The sequence below is a fragment of the Parambassis ranga genome, chromosome 5 (genome assembly GCF_900634625.1).
Source record: "Parambassis ranga chromosome 5, fParRan2.1, whole genome shotgun sequence".
In the NCBI taxonomy this organism is placed as follows: Eukaryota; Metazoa; Chordata; class Actinopteri; family Ambassidae; genus Parambassis; species Parambassis ranga.
Window position 1 is genome coordinate 5,815,260 of NC_041026.1, and position 23,737 is coordinate 5,838,996.

Below are 23,737 nucleotides of genomic sequence, written 5' to 3' on the forward strand. Positions count from 1 at the left end.
AAGGTGCAAAGAGAGATTGTTTCTCGTTAGTGTGCCGTTAGCTAGTGCTATTGTGGACCATGTACTGTGGTTGTGCACTTCCTCGCACAACCACAGGAGGGCGTATAGCTACGTTAGCACTGGTCAGTGGCCGCAGCTATTGGGGACACACAAATAAAAGGGTCCGTCTTCCACCTCACATGTTAGTGATCTGGATCTGGATTCTGTGCACAGTGTATAATGACAGTTTTAGGAGTTCCTCTGGTCTCCACAGGAAGCCCACTCATTTTAACATGAGCAGACAGCTTCTGCTTAGAGGCAGCGATGACATTAGTGGCAGAAAGTCCCTGCGTCCCTGTGTGTGAACCTCTCAGGAGGAATGAGGAACGCACAAAGTCGCCAAACTAGTATGAGCGCTTGACTCCTCTGGTGTGCTGAGCGGTGACTGTTTTACCTGCCAACCCACAGCGCAATGTGCGTGTGTGTGTGTATGTGTGTGTGTGTATGTGTGTGTGTAGTCATGCCAGTGTTTGAGGTTATGTGCACAACCCCACGGTGAGACTGCAGAATACCACTCCCAGCGTTTGCGTGTAGAACTCTGACCTTTCTTTGTCGTTTCTGCTGTTCTGGATTAGCTCCAGTTTAAATAAAAGTTTAAAGAAAGCCGGGGCGGACCTGCCTGCTGATGTTTCTTTCTTCCATTTTTACTTCCTGGTTCCTTACAACAATCGAGACTGTTAGTGTATAGTTAAAAAGGATCTGTTAAGATCGGTTCGTGATAACGACACAGACGGTGTTTATTGTAAGTTGATGTGTATGTGAGCTGCTTATCTCTGTTAGAGGTGCTGATAAAGTCAATCTGATTCCAAGGGTTAGGTTTCAGGTTCTGAGAAGAAGGGAAGAGAAAAAGAAAATGAGGAGGTCAGGACTTTCCAGTTTGTTTCAGTCACCTGTGAACACACAGAAACGCTCCAGGCAGAGAGATAAATGCTGAGATCAGAGTTAAAATCCCACAGAAACATATCACAGCACTCGCCAGGAAGTCGTCCCCATGTTGTCGGTTAATCATCAGAATAATTTTGGACTCATTACCAGCTGACAAAGATTCATTTTAGCATTTGTTGAGTTTTTTTTAGTGCACGCTGTCGTCACTTTAGTTGACCTGTGGTGCGTTCAAAAGCCTGAAGGTTCGTGGGTCATTGTGATGCCAATATCATCACACTGCCACTCCAACTTCATCTCCTCAGCTGGGCTGACAAAGATGGAAATGAATTGTTTTCACAGACATGGGAACCCTTAATGTTTACTAATAAAAAATCAGATGGGTGTTTATGCGCCATCTTGCAGTCAGGTGAATAGGTGTATGTAAAATCTGTTATCTTTTCAGTGTTTTGATAAAAAATGGCAGCAAAGCTTGTTGCAAATGGAAGAATAACTATGGATGAAGCTTCCATGGTGTCACCCGTAGGCTCCAGCATCACAGTCTACCTAAACTCCAAATACAGGCAAAGAGGTGTAAAGCTAAAGCTAAACCCAACCTGGGCCGACTGATAACAAAACTGACAAAGTAACTGTCCTAAACAGGACCTGGACCCCGGCCTTGGAAGTAAATGTCTGAAGTGGGTTGATACCTCCATCAGCCATGCTGTCTACATGTTTATATGTAGTTTCAGGAGTCTTTCATGTTGATTATAGGTGAGGAGGTTGCACCAACTAAATACAAGTGTTCCAGACTCCAGGCGCACACTTTTCCCAGAATTCAGGCTGCAGTTCTTGCACAATCAGTCCAGACATTTGGACTTTTATGGCAGCCCAGAACTTGAGAGCTAACAATTGGATTTAAGTGTAATGATGGTAACGTGACAACAAATGTAAATCAGGCAAACAGCTGGAGATCATTTGTTGTCGGGGTTTTCAGTTTTTACCTAAAGTAACCTGGAATTACTTCACTAAACAACTGGGTTTAGCTCCATCCAAAGAGCCTTTTAACGTGTCTGCAGACAAGCTGACACTTTCACCTTTGAGGAAATTAAAGGTCCACAATGAGGCCAGCTCAGGGCAGATGCTGGACCAGAGGACACACACTGAGTCTGGTACAATGGGCCTAAGTGAATCAGCGCAGGTCAGTGTGAGGTCCTGTGGGTGTGCAAAACGTCCAGCATGGGTGGGCGAGTGTGTGTCATGTAAATGCGCTTCTAGTGTGGAGCAAGCCTTTTACAAGTGTTACAATAATAGTGGCACAAATTGTAGGCGGTCTCTTTGTTTTCTCTGGTGGGGTCCTCACAAGGAGGGAGAGGAGAGCCGTGAGGTAGAATTACTCGTTAAAAATGGAGGCCGGTGTGTGTGTGTGTGATCCTCAGAGCCAGATTCACCTTTTTTAACCACACACATGCAGTGACATCATCCCTGTGTGTGTTTATGTGTGTGTGTTTTCATGCGTGGATTAGTGCCTGTTCTGTCACCAGCCACCATAATAAACACATTGTTGACTTGTGATACTCTGACGAACTCGCTCTCACTATAGCTGCTGAATCGATCCTTGACACCTGCAGGGAGAAAGGTCAACTCTCCCCTGCAGCTGACTAGTGAAACATTTACAAGAGCAGTACAGCGAAGCCTTTTTCTCCTCAGGTCAGAGGTTATCATGAGCTGTCGTTACAGCTGTGACTGATCATGAGGCTGCAAATGCTTGAAATGCTCAAAGTTAAAGCAGGAAACACACGATCAAGTGCGCAGCCAGGATCCCGTTGGTTTAGCTTTTCCTGGCTACGGGACATTCTCCAGAGACTCTCCATGACTCTCAGTCGTGACTTGGATCAATCCAGGTCCCCCCCATCTGCACCAAGTTCCAGAGCCATGTCAGTGTGATGCCACTTTAAGCCTTTTAAGCTAAGTGTTGCATTTAACTTCTCACGAGAGGCGTTAAATGTTGTGGACGCTGCCAGCTCACATACCTGCCAGAGAACCTGTTTGCGATCTGAACCGATGGGTTTCTTTGTTCCCTGACAGCTCAACTTTCCAGAATCACTGCAGTTATTCCTCTTCTTACTGATGACTTAACTCTTTCCTCCACATGAGAAGGTCATGGTTGTGATTTGAGAACCATTGATGAGGAAGCGAGCTCTTATTTTTTGTGTTTTTTTTATTGGGAGAGCAGCTGTTGAACTGACTGAAACCATTTTAACAAAGCTCCGTGTTCTCCAGTCTTTGCTTGGATAAACCTAACCAAGTGGTTTTGGTGCCCAAAAACTAACTGAAAACAGACATTGGACCCACAGCGTCCTAAGTCTGGCGATTGATCAATACCCTCATTTGGGGGGAATATCTGGCATTTGACACAGCTTTGATTGAACATCTCCCCAACCACCAACCAGTGGATGGATCCTGAAGTTGTACGGTGTCAAAGTGTCAAAGTTTGGCCAAGTTAAACAATGAATTCAGTGAACATTTTGTTCAGAATGATCAAGTGAAACCAAAGACCGTTGCCTCACCGTGACTTCCGTCTAAAAATATCTACTTCAAACCCCTCTATCAGTCCCAATCTAGAGGTTTCTTGGCCATTGCTCAATGCTCATAATATTTTGGAAGCCCCGATCCCAGATCGGACAAATGTTTTCATAATATTCCACCGAGATTTTTATCTCCTCCTACCAGAGGCCAAGACATCCATGTAGCTATTTCTGGACTTTTGTCCAAACAAGTCCAATCTGTTAACAGCTCAGCTAAGAAGTCTGGATAAGATCACTACATTTGATTTAGTCATTAAAAATAAAGTCTTTCATTCACGTGAATGGATTCTTTCTGAGGCCTGAGGACACTGTCCTCCTTTCAGATGTCGTCACATCTCATCTTGATGTGGATCTAACACAGTCCAGGTTGGTGATTAGTTCTTCTAAAGACTAAACTTCCCCGAGAGCTAAAGTGTCCGTGTTAGCAATCGAGCCAATATCTGCTTTCCAAACTTCAGCTCTCCAGCTCTTAACAGACAAAAACATCTACCAAAAATGACAACATTACCTCAAAGTCACAGCCTAAAAGGAAGATTTAGCCGGCTGCCTGACAGGTTCATGATTTCACCTCTTTTTTTTCACAACGCGTTTGCTATTAAGCTTTTCCATTCAGCAGCTGCACACAAAGCCAAATCCGTGCTCAGAGGTTGACTCATCGATTCATGGATGACCTGAGCGTTCACATGTCCAAGAACCGTACAAGCCTCTAACGAGGTACTGTTGTTTTATGAGACACAAAGCCAAAGATTTGCTTCGGTGAGGAGCCGAGGAAGTGGAACGTCAGTGCTAATGTGTGTGTTTTCTTTAAACGATGATGGGCTTTTAATAAAAAGCGGTCAGTGAGACATTAGAGGGAGACAAAAGGACGGCCAACGAAGGGTCAAAGGTGCAGAAAGACTCAGGGGAGATTAGCAGGCAGCACAGAGGGTTGTTTAATTGGTACAGAAATGAGAGCTGACAGGTACAGGTAAGGACAGGTACATCTTATTACAAGAGCTATCACAATGTGCGTGTAAGTGTGTGTGTGTGTGCTGGTGTAACTTTCAGCTTACACTAACAAGCTCTTGTGCCAGCACAAAGATGTGTGCCCATTCCCAGGGTTAGATCATGTAGAACCAGCAAAGAACTTTCCATCCAATCAACCACTGGCTACTGACACACACAAAGAACAACTACTGACCTGACATAGGCTGAAATTCTAACTCTAAGACTGAGTCTTTACCCTCTCAGAGACCTTTGAAGAGGTCTGGAAATGTCAAAAACAGCCAAAAAACTGCTTTATATTGAAATTGTTTACTAAAAAACAAGCCGTGACAACAATAAAAAACAGTCTTTACTTTCAGCCTTCAGCTGTCAAAGCCTGAACAGGAACAGTCGTCTTTGACAAATAATTTTCCACGTTCCCCCTTTTCTTTCCTCCACCACAGTCAAGGTTCAGCTGTGGTTATACTGTACACATTCCAACAGGGCAAAGCAGCTTGTTTTCCACCTCTGCTTCTGAGTATGATAGGGAACTTATAGGAAGGATTTGGTTGCCTTATGATGGGAGCCATATGGCGAAGATGGGAAATGAGGGGGAAATGGATAGTCGAGAGGACGCCGTCCATCCTTCCAATTTATAGCTGTTACATTAATAATCATCTGTTTCCCTGTGAGATCTGCAGCTGTTTGCCTTCGCAAACATGAGCTCCATTATTGAGTCATTTAATAAACAAATACTCTCATCTAAAGCCAAAAAACTGCATAAAAGACCAAATAGTTGAACTTTAGTTTATTAATATACATCTGACTGAGTGATTAACCCTATGAGTGCCAGGTAAATCTCTGTATTTTATGCTATAAAGCTTCATCAGTAAGGTTACTCAAAAAGTTCACTCAGTTCATCATGGATGTGGTCTAAGCTAGGATGAGCTACAGATGTTTCCGTTTGATAGCGTACTGTGTGGGGAGCCCCATGATATGTAGTTCCTCTCACGGCCAGTAGGTGGAGAAAAACATTTTGTGCTGTAGCTTTAACTCTATGAAGGTACATGTGTAGGTTTAGCTTGGTAAGAAGCACTTAAGGTAACTTTTGTAGAGGATGTTTGTATGATATGATAAGAATGTTCTATGCAGTGATGTTAAATCAGCACCATGTGTTCAAAAAATGTGGAACAGTCCCTTTAAATCCAGGAGGTTGAGTTAAAGGTGCAGGTAACAAGCTGTAAAGATAAGAAGGAACCATAACAATGCTGCCGGGCGAACAGCGAGTGGAGCAGCACTGATAGCAGTTAGCAGATGTAGCATGTGTCTATAAGGAGCTTCAGCGTCCTCACATCTAATGACCAGCATTTATCAGCTCTTTATAGCCATGTTGACGGAGCAAACAAGGAGATAACACGCGGCGCAGCACCAGCTGTTGGCACACACACACACACACACACACACACACAGCTGTGGCCACATCCTAATGAGCATTCCAACGTGGGAACACAAATATCCTGACTTCACGTGTCGAGCTGTTAAACCAAGGTCGTGTGTGTGTGTCGCCTGTGTGTGTGTGGTGGGTCTATACCTATATATATATATATATATATATATATATATATATATATATATGGCATGATGTGAAGCAGGAAACTCTGATCTTGTGCATTTTCATCATTTCAGCATCAGGATTTATGTGATTTTTGAGATGTTTTCTTTACATTTTATTTATGTTATATTATGTCTCAGCTAATAAATCTTGGGCTCAAAAGTATTTAAACATTACCTCATCTCCTTTATTGGCAAAGACAAACAGAAGAAACAGAAACGATGTAAAATGGGCTCAAAAACACCGATTTATATGTGACAAAAACTATGCATTTGTACTAGACTGATAAACAGATACAGCTAGCCTCTAGCCTAGCACGACGATAGTATAGGATAGTAGTGCTTGACTTTTTTAAGTAACACTTTGTGGTTGGGGTTGCCATAGAAGCTGAATGTAAACAACACAACTGAAACCAGATCAAGCCAATCAACTACAATTTGAAGTAACGGTGAAAGAGCTGCAGACAGACCTGCTGTTCAGTGGCTTTAAAGACTTAGTTGTGTTGCTGTTTCTGATTTCTCTGCACTGATCACTTGAGTTTCAATCTTCCAGTGCAGCTCATACCTCGCCTCTGTGATCTGTGATCGCTCTAATCCCCCTTTTCATCCTCGTCCAATTGACCTAGCTATGAAAACAACCAGCATGCAGGCAGGTCTGAGCAGAGACCCCGTCAGGCAGAACTCGCCCTATTCTCCCCACCATCATCTGAGGATTGTGCCCCCCTCCCCCCCCCCCCAAAAAAAAAATAAAATAAACAAACAACTCTGGACAGAAAAGGACCAGAATAGTTTGAGCGCTCCAGCCAACTTCAGAACTTTCATGAGATTATTTGACTGACAGCATGTTGACCATGCCAAAATAATCCAAATATCTGTCCTTCACTGTGCTGTGATCACGTACATATGCATGTGTTTTCTCCTCTTCATTATATGTTTTACATCCACATAAACATCTTACGTAACTTCTGAGCGGTGCCCAAGACCTGTTTAGATGCATGCAACACACACACACACTGCCAGAGAACCACTTAGCTTCTAAACTCCTGCCTCATAAAAGGAGGAAAGAGAAACTGCTTGTGTCACTCCTGAAATATTCGTCCCACCCTTGAGCCCTAAAACTGACTGTAACTCGATTCTCCGATGTGGACCTGAAGCATAACACGCAGAGACTGCGGGGGGGGCGGGAGGTGAAAAGGCAGAAAGAAAGAGAGAGAGAGGGAGAGAGGGAGAGAGAGAGAGGGAGAGGGAGAGGGAGAGGGAGAGAGAGAGAGGGAGTTTTGTGTATTTTGGCAATGGAGTCTGGTTGGGGGGGGTCGAGTTAATAGTAGCTTTGAATTAAATCTAAATATTTTGCAGTGATGGATTTGTTGTGACTTAAAAATGTTGGCTTATCAGGAACATACAACCATGTGTTTGTGCACCTGTGTCACACACACACACACTCATACACACTCGGCCACCCAGTGACAACAAACCCCCTGTAAGGCACATGTGTTTCACACACACACACACACACACACACACACACACACACACACACACACACACACACTTCCATTCTTAGGGCAACTTCACCAATAAAAACCAATCCAGTGTGAAAGTCTGGGATGAACAGACACACACAGAGCAGATTCATGCACTAATAGGACTATACTGTGCTGCATCACAAATGCCTGCGGAGGCCACACAGGAGGCTGGACTCTGTGTTTGAGCTGATATTAGCATTTTAGCATATTAGCACCTATTTACTGTTCACCTCAGAGTTCACACCTTGATGTCCACAGGCCCGGTGTGAGCTGATTTTATCGTACACCCTTTGAATTCATGATATATTTTTTTACACCAAATTTAGAGACACTTCCCTGAAAGCCTTGTTAGGCTGTTGTGTTTGCATGTTTTCTGAGGTCACGTTGACCTTTGACCTTGTATTTCGATCATTCTTGGGTTAAAGAATTTCCCTTGTTTCCTTGTGTCAGTCATGAAATGCTGATTACATTCACAACAGCTGCATGGTCGCTGCTGTCACCTGTACACAGCCATCAGAGTTGTTAGTCAGGGCTTTTGTCTTTAGTTACTGATGCCATCTCTGATGCCTCATTGATTATTGATCCAGTAGAAGAGGATGAACAGTAAATGAATAATCCTAGAAATATAGACCTCAGACATTCAGCCACAAATAAAACAAATATCCAGTGTTCGGTGCTCGTTTTTTCTAAAACAAAGAAATACAAGCTGCACTGTGTGTGGAAAAAACGGATCGATTTAGAGCGTCGAAGACAAAATGATTCGTAACACAGACTTTTATATCCTCTCAGACAGAAATCTGTAAATCTTAAATCACATTTAAAGCTGAGACCCTGCCTGGCAATCATTTTTTTACAATGTAATGATATAAATGTCAAAGAGCTAAGAGCTCCTGATATGGCAACGCCATCACATCTTCTAAGTCTTGTCATGTTAACCATAAACCTGATGCTAACACCTGATCCTCCTAAAATCTGACCCGACTCTAAACAAGAACCCGGATCCTGTGTGAGCGCCGTGCAGCTCTGAAATGTTTCAATCTTTCTGAGGATTCTGTTCATTTTTTTTTTTTAAAAAGCCTGGAAGTCATCTGGTCAGATAAAATCATGAGAACACACACGCACAAACACACACTTAAACTACACAAACAGGGACGGAAAACAGCAGACCACACACACACACACACAAGTCTATTGTTGCATGTAAGAGTGAGTCAGAGCCTATCAGTGAACCCAAACAATAATAGAGTGGACCAGTGAAGTGTGAGGAATGGAATGCCAATCTCACACAGAGATTACACAGAAAGGCCCCAAATTTCACACAAATCAACACAAATAGCACGAAAGGACGAGAATGTACTGATGTGACAGAGGCCGAGTCCGCAGTGAGCAAGACCGAGGGCGACAAAAAACCTGACCTCAATTAACAAAGAGCTTCCTGATGTTAGTTTAGATGGTGTGGTCCAATGTCTTATTAACGTCCTATTAATGTCTTATTAATGTCTTATTAATGTCCTATTAATGTCTTTTTTATTCTTTTTATTAATGTCGTATTAAGTGGTGTTTTGGGGACCAGATAAACCTTAAATCACACGCCGTGCCAAAAACTGCAGTTCCATGAGTGTCCACTAGAGGGCTGGTTCCAGCACCCATAGACCTCTGTGTTAAAACGCCTACTCTAAACACTTACTCTACAGCAAGAATAAACATGTTTAAAGCCTGGTACAAAAACTGTTTTGATCTCTATTGATGATTAATTATGGGCGGGGCCACTTTGAGTGACAGGTGGATCCGTTTCCAGGTTTTGGTGAATTTTTCGATCTGCTGTGAGTTGGGCTGACGTTGTGAAATAAAGCTAAGAATCAATAAAATTGATTGATAAGCTCCGGGACAGAAAATCCTGCTGCTTCTCATGGTGACCTGATTCTCACCCCTGCAGGTTTTACACCCCAAACTTATGCAGCGTTCTTTTTACAGTGTAAAGTGAACAGCTGCTTTGCACAATGTGCTTGATCCAGCAGCTGAGAACACACACACACACACAGCAGCGGTGTTTACAGTGTTTACATGTGTTTGTGTGAACGGCGCAGCTCTGAGGCAGCGCTGGAGAATTCCTCTTTGTCCAGAATACCTTTTGTTTTGAAAGCAGGCTGGCATGAGGCTGCAACACCACCGCAGACTCAAAGAAGGGCCTGTTTCCAGATTAAAAATAGCCGGCCTTCGCATGAGAACCGGGGGATTCCCCACATGCAGATACATAGCTCCGTGTTTTTCATTTCGTCTCTGTCCAGTTTCATCTCCACACTGTTCCTTAAGCCACTTCCTGCTTCCTTAATGAGTTTAAATCAACCTTTTCAGCCACACACATACCTGAAGACTCACTTGTTGCGTCGTTATTAGAATAAAATAAAGACCTGCATTGTTGTTACAGTAGGAGCAGCTGACGCAGAATGTTTTTGTGCCGATTGGAAACAGACAGAGAAAGTTTGATATGCGGCTGTGTATTTTCCACTCATGGCTGCCGACACACAGCCATGTATCTCCATGCTACATTTTGATTCCATTTTGTAAATGTATCTTTATAATGAGCCTATTATTAGCTATGCTAATAATCTACCTGATTATTAATAATCTGCCTGATTATTAGCATCCTCTTGATTAGGATTAACTCCTAAAATATGGAATGAGACCTTTAAGGACAGCAGAAAGGTGGACCTGAGTCCTACAACAAGGAAAATGGCAGTGAAGTTTGTTAGGAAGTAGTGTTCTAAACCAGCAGTTCCTACACAAGGGTTAAATGTTTAAGGTGGACAGTTCTCCATTTTTGCTCCACCTTTGGAGTCACACTGCTCTTCAGGACGTAAAGGAGAGTTCGTCCTTCTTTATCGACAGTCCGTGCTGTCAGATCGCACCTTTCACCAATCAATCAGCATATTTATTGAGCTTGAATTGCCTCCATGCTGACGACATGATGTGGATTGAAAGCATCAGCAAAATCTCTTAAAGCAAAGAGAGGGGGGAAAACCCAGAAATGAAAAGCATACAGTACGCAATATATCAGCTTCCCCCTCTCATGCGTGGCACCTTTCAGCAGCGCCAAAGCCTCATGTGGAAATCCACAGCTCTCCACTGAAGCCAGTTTCCTGGAGAGAGCAGCAGCGCGGTTCAAACGGGCCTCTCGCTAGAATTTGAGCATCATCAGGATCCTACATCAGCCTCCTTCATCCCTGATGCTGCTTGTGAAGACTCCGTGTGTCACAGCCCACCCTTACATCTCAGTCTGATAAGAAAATTAGTCCCCATATGTTGCCCCTCCACCCAGTTTCACAGGCACCTTAAGTGATTATATCAGGGGATTATATGGCTTTAATGGAAGCAGCTCACCTCCACCACTGACCTGCATATTTCACCTCTGCAAACATCTGCAACCCCCTCAAAAACCCTCTGCCTGCTTTCTGCCTCTCCAAATAGCTCCAATATGTTCTTTTACGCACACGACTGAACCGGTTGTGTTGGATAAACTGCTGCTCCTGCTCCTCCTGTGGACTGACAGGCTGCTTAATATCCTCCAGCTACTGCCTAGATTGCATTGTTCAACAAGTCCATTCAGGCGAACATGATTTCCAAGCGCCTGGCAAGTCAAACTACGGGGCCAAGACATGAAATGACTCCTACAAACTGCACCAAAATTGATATTGCGCACAGATTAGCAGTCATTTTAAACCCAAGCAGTGATACATGTTCAAGACTTTCTCCACAAAGCAGCTCTTACCTGTGATATGGACATGTTCAGGTACACAAACAGCCCCGTGGTGGAGGCGATCTGCAACACCACCACCACTATAACCACCATAGCCACCCACATCTTGGACGGCGCTTCCCGGCGCGCAGTCCCGCTCGGCCCGCCGGTCGGGACCATCATGTAGGTGGTGGACTCGCTGCTCACCGATCTGAAATAATCCTGGTGCTGCTGTTGCTGCTGTGCGCTCGGAGTGGCCATGGCATTCCCGACGCATGAGTAGACCAGAAAACACGAGAGGAGGTGGAAGGGAAACAGCAAAACAACAATAAGGCTTCCACAGAGCTGACCGCCGGAGCGCAGGGAGAGTGGAGCGGAGTTAGATTTCCATGGTGCCGGCAGGGCGCAGAGGCGGAGGAGAGGCTGAGCTGGAGCTGGAGGTTAAGGTTTGGAGGTGTCCATGTCTGCTCAGGGCTCAGCTGGTGAGTAAAGTGGGACTGGAGCTGCAGAAGGAGGCAGCTGGACTGGTGGGCTGCAACCGAGAGAGGAGCGCAGCGGAGAGAGGGGCTGGCTTAAGCTGGATCCATACTCCGCGAGACAAAGAGCGGAGAACGCGCTCCACGGGTGGTAAGAGATACAAAAAAAAGGTCTTTTCCGCACTGAGGTACCATACTCCGCGAGACGCGTGTGTGCAGAACTCCTCATGCGGCCCGCCCACTAAACTATAAGGAAAGACTTTACTGAGTTTTTTAACACACCACAAGGACATGTGCCATGGCAAGAGGGCATTATACAGAGAGGGTGCCTGCAACAGCGTGAGATGTCCGGCGATGAGTTGTGAAAATGCGACATTTAAAGTAACAATAGCAAAGATATACAGACACTGTTAACGAGCCTATTATGCCCGGGTATGTAGGAGTATATAGAATGGTAATAACAGTCACCATCTGGTATGTGTGAATGGCTGTCTGGAGTTATTGGTGACAAATCACCCTGACTTGCCTTTCTTTCTTTCTTTTATTGCTCATCATGCAAAACCGGTATGGTCTTATCTAAATCTGTTGAATCAGTGCTGTTTATACACCTACCTATATACCTGGAGAGGCTCTTGCGCTTCTCCACTTCATCACGCCCACAATAAATTCCGACCAATCACAGCATGGTTGCCGCACAGCCTTGAAAGACAAAGTTCGGCCCGGACCCTGTGCACAGGAGTGCGGATCAGCGGGCGGTCAGAGACAAAAAATGACGTCATTTTGTGGGCGTAACGTCTGCAGGGGGGGAAAATGTCTTTGTCTCGCGGAGTATGGATCCAGCTTTAACCTCTTCATCACCCTGGAGCTGTGGAGGAATGCGCTCTCTCTCTCTCTCTCACACACACACACACACACACACACACACACACACACACACACTTTCTTTCAGTTTCAAAACTGCCTCTGGGTACGGGACACTAACGCCATGCACAGACCAAGAATAACATAACAAACAAATGATCACACACACACACACACACACTTAAATACATTAATAATAATATAGTAATTTAAAGTAAATAGTGTTGCTCAAATTCTCTTTATTAAGAAAAAAACGTGTTACAGTTTGGCCTATTTTTTGTGATAATCTGAAATAATCTTAATTTTAAATCCACAATTACCGAATGTTAGCAACAGGTTAAACAGATCATCTTCCAATCATCAAAAAAATTCGGGCTACAACAATTACAATACGTTGCAGATTTATTGTTATTTTTACTATTTTCTAAAACAGAGAAACATTTTCTGCTGTAGAAGAAGAAGAGCAAGAAGGCAACAGCAAGAATTAGCCCAGATTAAGCAATTAAAAAATGTTTGTTTGATTTTGTGAGTTTTATTTTTATTAGACTTATTCCTGTTTATACTTAACCAAAATTATTATGCTGCCATTGCATCTTAGGAGGACCTCCAGGACAACAAAAGGTGTAGATTAGCTTGTTAGCTAGTAGCTAGTTTGCTTGGAAACAACCTTTAAAGAACTACAAACTTTGGATTATTTGATGCTTTTTGTCAGACAGAATATCACCACGATAGATTTGGTTTGAGTAATTCACATTTAATTCACATTTAATTTAAGTGAAATACATTTGAAAAACATTTGTTCTCTTTCAGTTTCAGGTTGACCTGGTAGAGGGCGCTCTCCCCATGTTTGACCTTTTTAATACGCATGAAATTCACATTGATTTTTCCACGCTTGCTTCAGCTCCTCAAATATTCATATTTTCCCGTTTATTATCACAAAATACAGAAGCAAAGTGTTTTATTAGGTTGTTTTCTAACATTTTAGACTGAATTTATTTTCAGCCGATGAATCAATAACAAAAGAATAGTTGTTGCCGCCTCTGTTTGCTTATTGTTTTAATCATAAAATAACTCCTCTTGTTAATCTCCGAGCTGCTGCCTCGCTGTTTGTGTGTATGTCTGTGGTCTATTTTGGAGCTTTACACTGTTTGAGAGACAAATATTTACCCAACGCCCCGCAGTTTATCACCGCAGCCACAGTTAAATATTTGAACTTGGCTTTCCAAAAGCAGCACAGAGCTACGCTGCAGCATCCAGGCAGCCGAACGCGAGGCCCTCACATGCCCGCCGTGGCCTCCATCCTGCCTTAAATCACCAAAAACTCCCCTTTTATTATTATTATCTTTATTAGCTTGGCTCGTCTTCTGATGCAGAATAATGGAGCAGCCCTAAACGCACAATAAAAAGGCTGTGGAGGAAGGAGACACAGTGTTTACAGTTCAGCGCTAAACAATTCCTTTGTTTCATTATCATGAGTAGTGTGTGTGTGGAGGCCGGCCGGGCAGCTCTGAACCATCAGGGAGGCAGCTGAAGCTGCACAAGAAACCAGAGAAAATGGAGCTCAGTTCAGCAGCGGGACACGTCAGCAGCGTGACGGCTTTTTTCTCGCTCCATGCTTTGAAGGGTGGATGACGGCGGCGATGCAATCCAAGACCTTTTCTTACCCTCTGAGTTGTATCTGTTGCACAGATAAACCCGGAGCTCCAGTGGCTTCTGCTCCAGATGTGAAATCAATCTATCTGCAGCCTGCAGGGACGTGACATGACCTGAAGCCCCGGTGGCCAGGAAGAAGAAGAAGAAGAAGAAGGAGAAGAAGAAGGAGGAGAAGAAGAAGAAGAAGAGGCTGATACAGTCTGCAGAAGAATCAAATCTGAACCGAATCTAAAGTCCCAGATGGTTAAACTTCCCGTCTCTGTAAAGCAGAGTTGAAAGAAGTGTCAAATACTCTCCATGTCTACAGAAGTGGCTGCTGTAATGGAAGTGACAGTGTTTAGGATGTGAGGTGAAGAGCTGGAGGGCGGGTGCTGCCACCAGTGGAAACACATCAGCCTGTTTCTGGGTTATATTAGAGCAGCAGATGAAGCTTTCCATGCGTTCCAGATGACACCACACTGGTGTGGTGCAGCCTGAAGGTGTGGATGAACAGTTTATGAATTCCTCCATTAGCCGCCTGTATCTCACAGCTGTCACAACACACGCCCGTCAGACCAGTGTTTCACACTGTGACGTGTCACATGTCCACCTTCTCCATGATGTGGCCGCTCTCTGTAACTTCTGCCAGACACAAATCCACGTTCAAAAAGTGACACGTTGTCTTCATGTTGTTTCCTGTTTTATTTTGAAAATATATTTCCTTGTGTTTTGTTGTCTCTTTAACTTCCTCTTGTTGATTACCCGGCCTTGTTGTTGTCACCTGTGTTTTTGTGTTTCTGTATTTTAGTCCGGTGCTCCCCTTTCTGAGTTTGTCCTGTGTGCTGTGTTTTGTTGTCGCCCGGCATTACTCCTGAAGTTTCCAGTGTCCACAGGGCGCCCTGTGTTGTTAGGTTTGTTGTGGTGTTCTCTTTTGTTAGTTTAGTTATTTCACAGTGTTTCGTCAGTGGTTTTGTTTGAGAGAGTTTTGGTTTTATGCTCTACTTTAGTTGTTGCCTGCTTTTGGGTCCACTGGACCTCCACTCATAACACTTCATAATGTGTTTTAAAGGTAGGGTAGGAGATTTCATTCTGATGCACTTTTTGTTAAATTAGTGTAACTTCTCTTTACAATCAGATAGCAACCAATTAGTTCGGCAGTTTCGCTTTAAAACGAAGACTATGAATCATCTGTGGAAGCTATAAAACGCTAAAAACATCAGCCAATCCTCCGGGTGGACCCTGCGCTGAGTATTGGCTGGTTGTCACTCTCTTCCTGCTCTGCGCGCACCAGAGAGGTACGTGCATGATGGCCGAAGTCACAGACCGCGGCTCGTCTTCAGATAATGTGCGTCCATGTGATTGGGAGGTGTGGCTTCAGGGTGAGCTCTGAGAGAAAGGGGCGTGTGTTTACTTTCCAAATCTGGCTGACTCTCACTGAGTTTTCAAAATCTCCTACCCTACCTTCAAAAAAAGTCCCCACTAATTTTAGCCTATAATTCACAGAAATTAAGATAATCTATAATAGCTGTCCTTGTTGTTAGCATGTTAGCTGGTTTTAGCATTAACCTCAAAGCGCTGTTCTCGGCGTAGCTTCAGCAAAATGTACTAATCACATGAGACACAGCATAGAAGAAAGTTTGCAGGCAAAGGACAATTATGCAAATATGTTCACATCTAAAAGGCCAGAAGATCATGCATTTATTTTGAAGGCCACATTCCTAACATTCTGAGTGACTTTGCTTGGCTGCTTGTCCTACAAATATAACGATTAATCATCAGTGCGCTCCCGTGGATTAAAACCAGAGCAGAGCCTCTTGTGGCTCATAGCTGAAGCCTGCATTCTCCACTCCACAGGCGCACTAATCCCAGCCTTCTCTGATTTACGAACTCTGAGCCGGTAGCCAGCGGTACCCCCCCCCCCATAAAACAGACTGACGGCGGCCCTGAAACGCTGTTCCTGCAGCCACCTAGACCGACGGTGAAGATTGATGTGTGGGGTTCAAATTGCATTTCCAGAGTTTTCAAGTCTCCCAGGCTTTTATTTTGTAGGAAAAAATCAGACTTAGGCATAGTTTATCTCCATCTACCTCAAGATCAACATATTACTCTTTATTGTTTAGAAATCTTTATGATCTGAACTGACACTGTGTGAACTATCTGATGGAGGCAATCAAACTCATGTGGAAATGAAACTGGAAACAAATGTTTGGTTTGACCTGGGACTGATGGCAGAACCACAACAAAGGAAACACATCCTCACTGCATTTGATACGCAGTCAAAGCAAGTTAGATGGACCGAGCTGAGAACTGGTTCTGAGCAGAAAAGACAAGAATCAAGAACTTCCGTGAAGTATTTTGCAATCAGCAGTTTTACGGTGTCAGTTTAATACACAATAGATCATCTGCAGTGTCACATGTAGTCATATCTAGTTCAATAACGTCAGTTTGGAGACCTTAGCTTGTTTTAAAACTCCACGTGGTGGTAAAATAGCTGCTTAGGAAGCTAATGTTAGCAGTAATACAGGTTACAGGTTAGCTTAGGGCTCGGTTGGTGTAGGGTAGATGGGTGGATGTTCAAACCTGTCCTCAGTCAGATCCTTCCACAGCTCTGCTGCTTCACCTCTCAACGTCTGACTCTGGTTTAAAAATGGCGTCCTTTTCCAATATGGCTGCACCTGCAAGCAGAGCCATGCTGTCCATGCATGCACAGACTATGGCTACAACATGGGAGGTCACAACCTCTGTGGCTTGAACAGACATTTTTTTGTCGTTACCTTAGATACGGTGCTGTCCCATTTGTTTCAGGGTGGATGCTTCACCTTCCTCCTCAGAGAGACGAACAGATTAAGTGTCTCTGCCAATAATTTCCCGCCATATTATGCAGCAACTATCCTGCCATACATCCTCCGTGTGTCATCGCGCTCCTTCCCTTTCCCCTCTCCTCCCTCTCTTTTTCTGGCAACAAACCACCTGACAACACAACAAGCATTATTCCAGATGTGAGTGTGTGAGTGTGTGTGTGTCCTCTGACACTGCAGCTGTCCACCCAGCCCTGCAGCTTATCTATGTATGTGTGTGTGTGTGTGTGTGTGTGTGTGTGTATGTGTGTCGGTTAGCAAGAGTCCCGTGGTAAGAAAACATAATGGCGCTCAGCAGTGGGAGTTAAAAGTTCAGACTGAGCATTCCATGACATATTATGTGTCAGAGCAAAGGGACTATCACGTACTGAAGCCAAGTCAGTGTGTGTGTTGTTGTTTGCATATATGTATGATGTGTGATTCCAATGACGAAGATCGGCTTCAGCGACATCTCAGTTTAGGCTTTTGATGGATGCATCCTGTGGAGGTGTGACCACCTGTTGCATGCTCCTCCGGCCACATTTAAAGGAGCCTTCGAAATTGGACGGCCTTTGTTGGTCCTGCTGTGATGTAATCAGCCTCTGACTTGAGTCAAAGGTCTCTGTGACATCATGTCCATCCCAGTTTCTTAGAAACCCACTTAATATCTCAGGAAAGCAAAGACATTCCAGACAATAGGCCCACTTCAGGCGCCTTTGAAGGATGTAGCCTATAGTGGCCTTTGGTATAGTTATGATTCAGAAGGTTCCTCAGTTCAGTTGAGTACTGCTGCCCTGCTGCCAGCTCTTGACCTGGATGACTGAGAGTCTTCATCGACACTCTGAGCTAAGACCTTTAACATTGTCATGTTAAATGCTCACTAAGGCAGTGCTAACATGCTAAACGGAGGCTCATCCACTTAATCGTTGTTCAGAATGACCTTCCTGCTCATTGTGAGTGGGGGACAGGGCTGTTTTCACAGCAGGGGGTGGGCGGGGGGGCATCACAAAAAAGTGGCGTCGAGGAGCCTTTAAATCAACGAGGGCCGTCAGTGTGCGTGTGAAAAGTCGCTGCTGTGGCTGTTAACATCAGAGTGGACCCAGCTTTTTTGCATATGCTATGAGTTTTTGTGCTGAAACCTTTTGTTGATTATCCCACCCAGATGACGGGTCAGCTGTAACACACACTCCTATTTGTACACACACTCTTCTCCCACTCATCTGTGCATCTGTGTCCAGGAGAAAAGTGCTTTGTATCATCTGCACATGCATGTTCATGCAAACAGAAGTCTGTGTGTGCCCTGGTTACCCATTTTCTCCAGCCTGACCATGTGTGTGTGTGTGTGTGAGCTCTTAGTGACGATGACTCAGAAGAACAATAAAAGTCTTTATTCCAGAGTTCAGCAGAGTTTTAGTATCTTTGGCCTTCTCTGACTAAAGATCCCTCCTCAGGATCACATCACTGTTCCGTTAAGAACCGTGTCTCCCATTTTTTCCGGATCTGACCTCAAGAAGTTAAGTAAGTTGTGGCTTTTCAAGCCAGAACACAAATTCATCCCAAATGCCAGATTCTGGCCGGAGCAGGGCATGAATGCATCACTTGGCATTTAGATTGTGAGGCTGCACAACTTCATCAGACATTCACTGTTCTTACTCTGGTTAGTCTGTACTTCACCAGAACCTTCCTCAGCCCGACACATTAATATGTTTACTGTGTGAGCTGTGGTAATTTAACCTTGTTGTCTTTAAGCTGTAAACACAGAGGAACATTTTTCCTTTGCCTCCATCTATAGGTCATATGCAGTTACTGCGGGTGGAGTCCATTCACAGCCAATGCACAACCCACACAAAAGTTGTAAATTTAAACAGCTACAATAGTTGATTAATAGTGATTAAAATCACACATTTAAATTTAAAATAGAACAAAGACAACATGTCCTGTGTTGAAGCCGGTCTGGACTGAAGGAAGCCAGGGTGGTTTTGTGTCAGAAGAAAGGACTTGACCATCACCGGTGGTCCCTTTTCTTCAGCCTGGCAGTTTTCCTGATCACCTCAGCCCCTCTGAAATGAGCTCAGGCTTAGAGAAGTCATTGTTTCGGGATCATGTGCATCCACAGCATCATTGGATCCTGATATGGATGCTGGATGATGACTGGTCTGAGGTGTAGGTTTTTCAAATTAGCGGTCACACTTTTGGCTTCATTTTAATTTTATGGGGAACAAAATCTAAATAACTTCAGATGAAGATCAATATTCCTGCAGATATCGGTTCTTAACCCTGTGAATGACACTGAAATGCTACTCGAGCCTTTTGGCTTCGTCCAGAGAGGAGGTGATGATGGTTTCTGCCAGCTGGTGCGCCAGGACATGAAGATCAGCGTCCTTCTCCATCAGCTCTCTGTTTTCCTCCCTCAGGACCCACTCCATGATATCACATGACAGAACCTCTGCAAAGGCCTCCACGCCACCTCTGAGCTGACACCCAACTTCCAGATCATCTGTGGATAGAGACTGCATTAGATGCTCCATCAACTCCACCCGTGGGTCGCCGATGGTGCAGCCTGAGCTGTTCTCTGTCTCCTTCGGAGTAGGCGGAGGCGGTGAGGGCAGGAAAACCTTTGCCAGGCCTCCTTTCAGCTTCCGTGCAAAGCTGTGTCTGCTCCTCTCCAGCTCGGGGAGGAGCGGCGTGGTCGGAGGGGCGTCCGGGTAATCGAGGGATCCAGCAATGGGGAGCCCGGATTGGGACAGAGGTGGGTGGTGGACGTCTTTAACTGGATCCATCTGTGTGTCCATGTCCAACGAGTGTTTTCCACCCGTCTCACTTTCCATCTTTACCCCAGCTGATCCCGAACACTCAACACTCAGTACGTCCCTCAGAGCGAGCGCCATCACCACTGACGCTAACTCCTCAGCAAACATCTCCTGCTCCTGATTACATCTGTACTGCGCTGGTTCCACCTCTTCCATTTGGCTTATCAGCGGCTGGATAATGTTCTCTGCCATATTTTGGGCATACGCCTCAAGGGCCTCCATGTTTTGGGGGCCAAGGCTTTCTCCCTCTGGCTCAGTCCAATCTGCACTTACTCCCCGCATCGGATCCTGTGATGATAGAAGCAATAATGTTAGAAAAAGCATAGGAAATACTGGAAACGTGAAAATAACCTTAACTTCTTTGGACAGTTAGTTAATTTTTATGTGAATGCTGCAGTCCAACGTTCATTTGAAGCCAAATATTTGCCTTAAAAAGTGCCGCGTTTCCTTTTCAGCCTTCCATCTACAAATATTTCTACATTCTGCTTCAGATTAGAGAAGAAACAAGGTAAGCTACAACTTGAAATAACACTCCAGTCTTTAAAAATAAAGGCAAGAACACTGAAAGTGAAGAGAGGCCTCATCTGATGGAAAGTACGACTGAGACCTCGACCACAGCCTGTCACCATATGAGCTGTCAGCCTGCCAGGAAGTGACAAGCAGGAAGTTCAGCGTTCGAAGCAGCAACCTGTCACTTCTCTAACCTCGGACAGCTGCTGTTGATGGAGTTTTGTTGAATAATCCTAATGTCAAGTTGGCAAAACAGAAACAGACCAAAGCAAACGTTACACAAAGCGACATCTGAATCCACTTCAGGCTTCAGGGTCTTTGTTTCACAAGTCTTGGTTCAGCAAACAGAAGTGTTGGTTTTCACATCCAGTGAAACGCTGAGCCTCAGAGTGTGTTAGTGCAAACAGTGTGTTAATACGAAATAACAGGGAGGCTCACGCAGCTATCATTGGTCTCCAGGGTCAGTCGTAGTCAGTCTTATGTATAAAGTCTTGGCCCGATGACTGTTTTTGTTCTGGGATTCCTCAAAGATGTAGTTCCAAGAAGCTCTGTTCCTTTAATCTTAAAGGAGCAGTTCAACATTTACACATACACTGTGCTCTCACTTTGCCGCTCGATGATAAAAGTCAACGCCGTTGGAAATGCATTCACTGGCTCTGGCAAAGCTTACAGAGTCCATCTCATGCATCGCCATTTTGGCCCTACTCCACCTTAACACCCAGTTAATCCAAGTGTAAGCACAGAAATTGATTGTTAGTAAGGCTAAAGCTGGAAGGTGGTGTTTCCCTATAACTTATGTACAATTTCTACATTAGAATTTTTTTAACATGGAAATTTATGGGGAATGACTCGCTTTCCGAGCCACCCTCAAGTGGCCACTCATGGTACTGAAACATTTCAAAACCCCACATAGAATTAGATGGAAGTTTTAACAAAAGCTAGCTATCAATATAGCTATTTTTAGCTAGCACTTAAAATGTGTTTAATCCATTTTTTCACTAGAAAAACAGTGTTTAAGCTAGTTCCCATTAGATCATTTTGTGAGTGAAAAATATATAATAGATAAATGTACGCACTCAATAGTAGGGCTACATGCTTTTGGTTCTGAACGATGATATTATTATTACAGCATCTGTGTGCAGTGGTTGAATTTCTCACCCAAATATTGTGCAGCTAATTGTGGTTGTGGGAATAAGTGCATGTACAATTGACACGTTGGGGTGAGAACCACGGCCTGTTTGGATGCTTCATTCACTTTAGCATTAGCATTAAAATGGCTATATATGCTGCTTTAATTGTACTGTGAGAATTATTTGATGAACATGTGATGGAAATCAATTCTCAGAGATCTAATTAACTCTACGCTGTTTATTTCCAGAAACACTGAGATGCAGGAAAATCTCTCTCCGAGATCATTTCAACGTATTAGTGTGCATGTTTCAAAGATTATAACGTTTGTCACACTCCTGCCATTTGGCCGACCACAACCGAGATGGAGCACAGAGAGGACAAGATAAAGAATGAAGTGCAGATGTGGAACAAATTACAGCTAAAACAAAGTATTTTTTTCTTGGCAGAGGAGCGCTCATGAGCCGAGGATGCTCCCTCCGTCCTTTGTTCCTGTGTTACACAAGCCTGTCTCAACAAAAATGTGTTGATTATGAAGGTCCATACATATACACTCAAAATAACAAACCCAGCTCAGTATGTCGTAAAAAATATTGTTGGAATCTCAGCTGACCTCTTGTTCAAACTTCACACCTTCCACTCCCATGTTCAATGTTTAAATTTAATTTGACAAATCCAAAGATACATTCTGCTGCAAAGGGTGGATTCAGGATCTGCTTTTACTGATAAATCACCACAAATATTTTCATATCGTATCATATTTGTGTTCTATGTTGTACTTCACCTTTGTCAGCACAAGAAAAACTGGACACATATTGAGATTTACAAACGCAGTTAAGATCAAAAAAAGCCAAATAAACTTGCTGTGTGCGATTTATGAACTATGGCAGATCAAAAAAGGCCCAGCGTCTGATTTGTAGTGATACCTGGCAAGGCGCAGGGGAGAGGAGGAGAAACTCCAGGGCCAATTTGGATCAGATTTCAGCCCTGAACGTTACGTAAAACAAATGTACCACAAAGTATGAGCAGAGGAAACATCAGGCAGAAAACAAAGGAGAACAACTTACCAGGGTGCCCAGGGTTTTTAAGCGTCTCTGTGAGTTTATGCGGAAATGGTTCAACAGAGACGTTTCACTCACTTCCTGTTTGTGTTTGCATGTCAGAGGGGGCTAGAAGGACTCACATCTTGCAGAATCTGAAAAGAGGAAATGACAGAAGTGATATAAAATCATCATGATGTTAAGAGGAAGGGGAGTGAACACATTTAATCAGGGCAGCCATTCAAAAGTGCAAAACAGTGCTTCTGTTTGCAGTGGTACCTGGCCAAAATCACAATTTATATATAAAAAAAATTGTCAGGAGAAAAAATTGTAGTACCTTTTTTGAGCAGAGGGGGCGCTGTTGTCCGTCTGTTAGCTTATCTTTGTGTATTTTTATGGCGAATAAAAGTGTCTCAATCCATCCTCACTGGAACAACTACAGCAGTAGATAGAAACAGCCGATGTTTACATAACCTAGCGCCCTCCCTGTGGCCATGTCAAGACAGTGCATGTGAAATAAACTACTCGAGAAATTCATCAACCCACCAGTATGATGCAGTGGTGTGTATGGTAGCACTGTCCATCCATTATCTATTAGCCTACCCCAGCTAACTACGGGTGAGAGGCGGGTACACCCTGGACGGGTCACCCGTCCATCGCAGGGCAACATGCAGACAGACCATACACGCTCACATAGGGCGATTTAGAGTGACCTATTGACCTTGACGTCCTTAGGAGGAAGTTGGAGCACCTGGAAAGGCCCCAGTCAGAATCACCAACCAGGAGAACTTCTTGCTGTGAGACAGACACTACACCCCACTCACCATCTAGAGGTAGAGAATGGTATTACACGTTGTACTTATTGAGCTGTTAGAAGCTCACATAAGCCCCTCTAGTAACAGATGATGTATGTAAATTGCACTGAGGGTAAAAAGGAGTCTCAGTCGTGTCTCGTTTTATTCATTCTGCCATGATGTTTCTGTGAAATATTCCCTCCCTGACCCCGAGCTTAGCATCCAAACCACACCCATTTGGATTTCTTAGCAGCTTTAACCAAATCCTGAGAATTATACAAACCAGCTCCTCCCAGCTTTGATGGAGACACAAGCAATCTGGAAG

The 23,737-nt window shown here is 44.1% G+C and overlaps 2 protein-coding genes across 2 annotated transcripts in view; both read right to left on the bottom strand.

Annotated features, from left to right (window-relative positions):
• tnfsf10l (TNF superfamily member 10, like) overlaps positions 1–12,680 on the bottom strand; it is a 43,755-nt gene extending 31,075 nt beyond the window's left edge. The window contains exons 1-2 of the mRNA XM_028406872.1: positions 12,648–12,680; positions 11,358–11,901 (exon numbers count right to left, since the gene is read on the bottom strand). Coding sequence (XP_028262673.1) covers positions 11,358–11,585 — 228 coding nt within the window. The 5' untranslated portion in view covers positions 11,586–11,901; positions 12,648–12,680. The remainder of the gene's footprint in view (positions 1–11,357; positions 11,902–12,647) is intronic.
• A 5,823-nt stretch (positions 12,681–18,503) lies between these two features.
• On the bottom strand, positions 18,504–22,770 carry LOC114436558 (uncharacterized). The gene is made up of 2 exons (XM_028406873.1): positions 22,646–22,770; positions 18,504–20,228 (listed from the first exon to the last, which is right to left on the bottom strand). The coding sequence occupies exon 2, from the start codon at positions 20,220–20,222 to the stop codon at positions 19,428–19,430; it is 795 nt and encodes a 264-aa protein (XP_028262674.1). The 5' UTR covers positions 20,223–20,228; positions 22,646–22,770; the 3' UTR covers positions 18,504–19,427.
• Positions 22,771–23,737: the final 967 nt, after the last annotated feature.

Bases quoted from the DNA above. Each gene is read 5' to 3' on its own strand.
- LOC114436558 (XM_028406873.1), bottom strand. From the start codon at position 20,222: ATGCGGGGAGTAAGTGCAGATTGGACTGAGCCAGAGGGAGAAAGCCTT.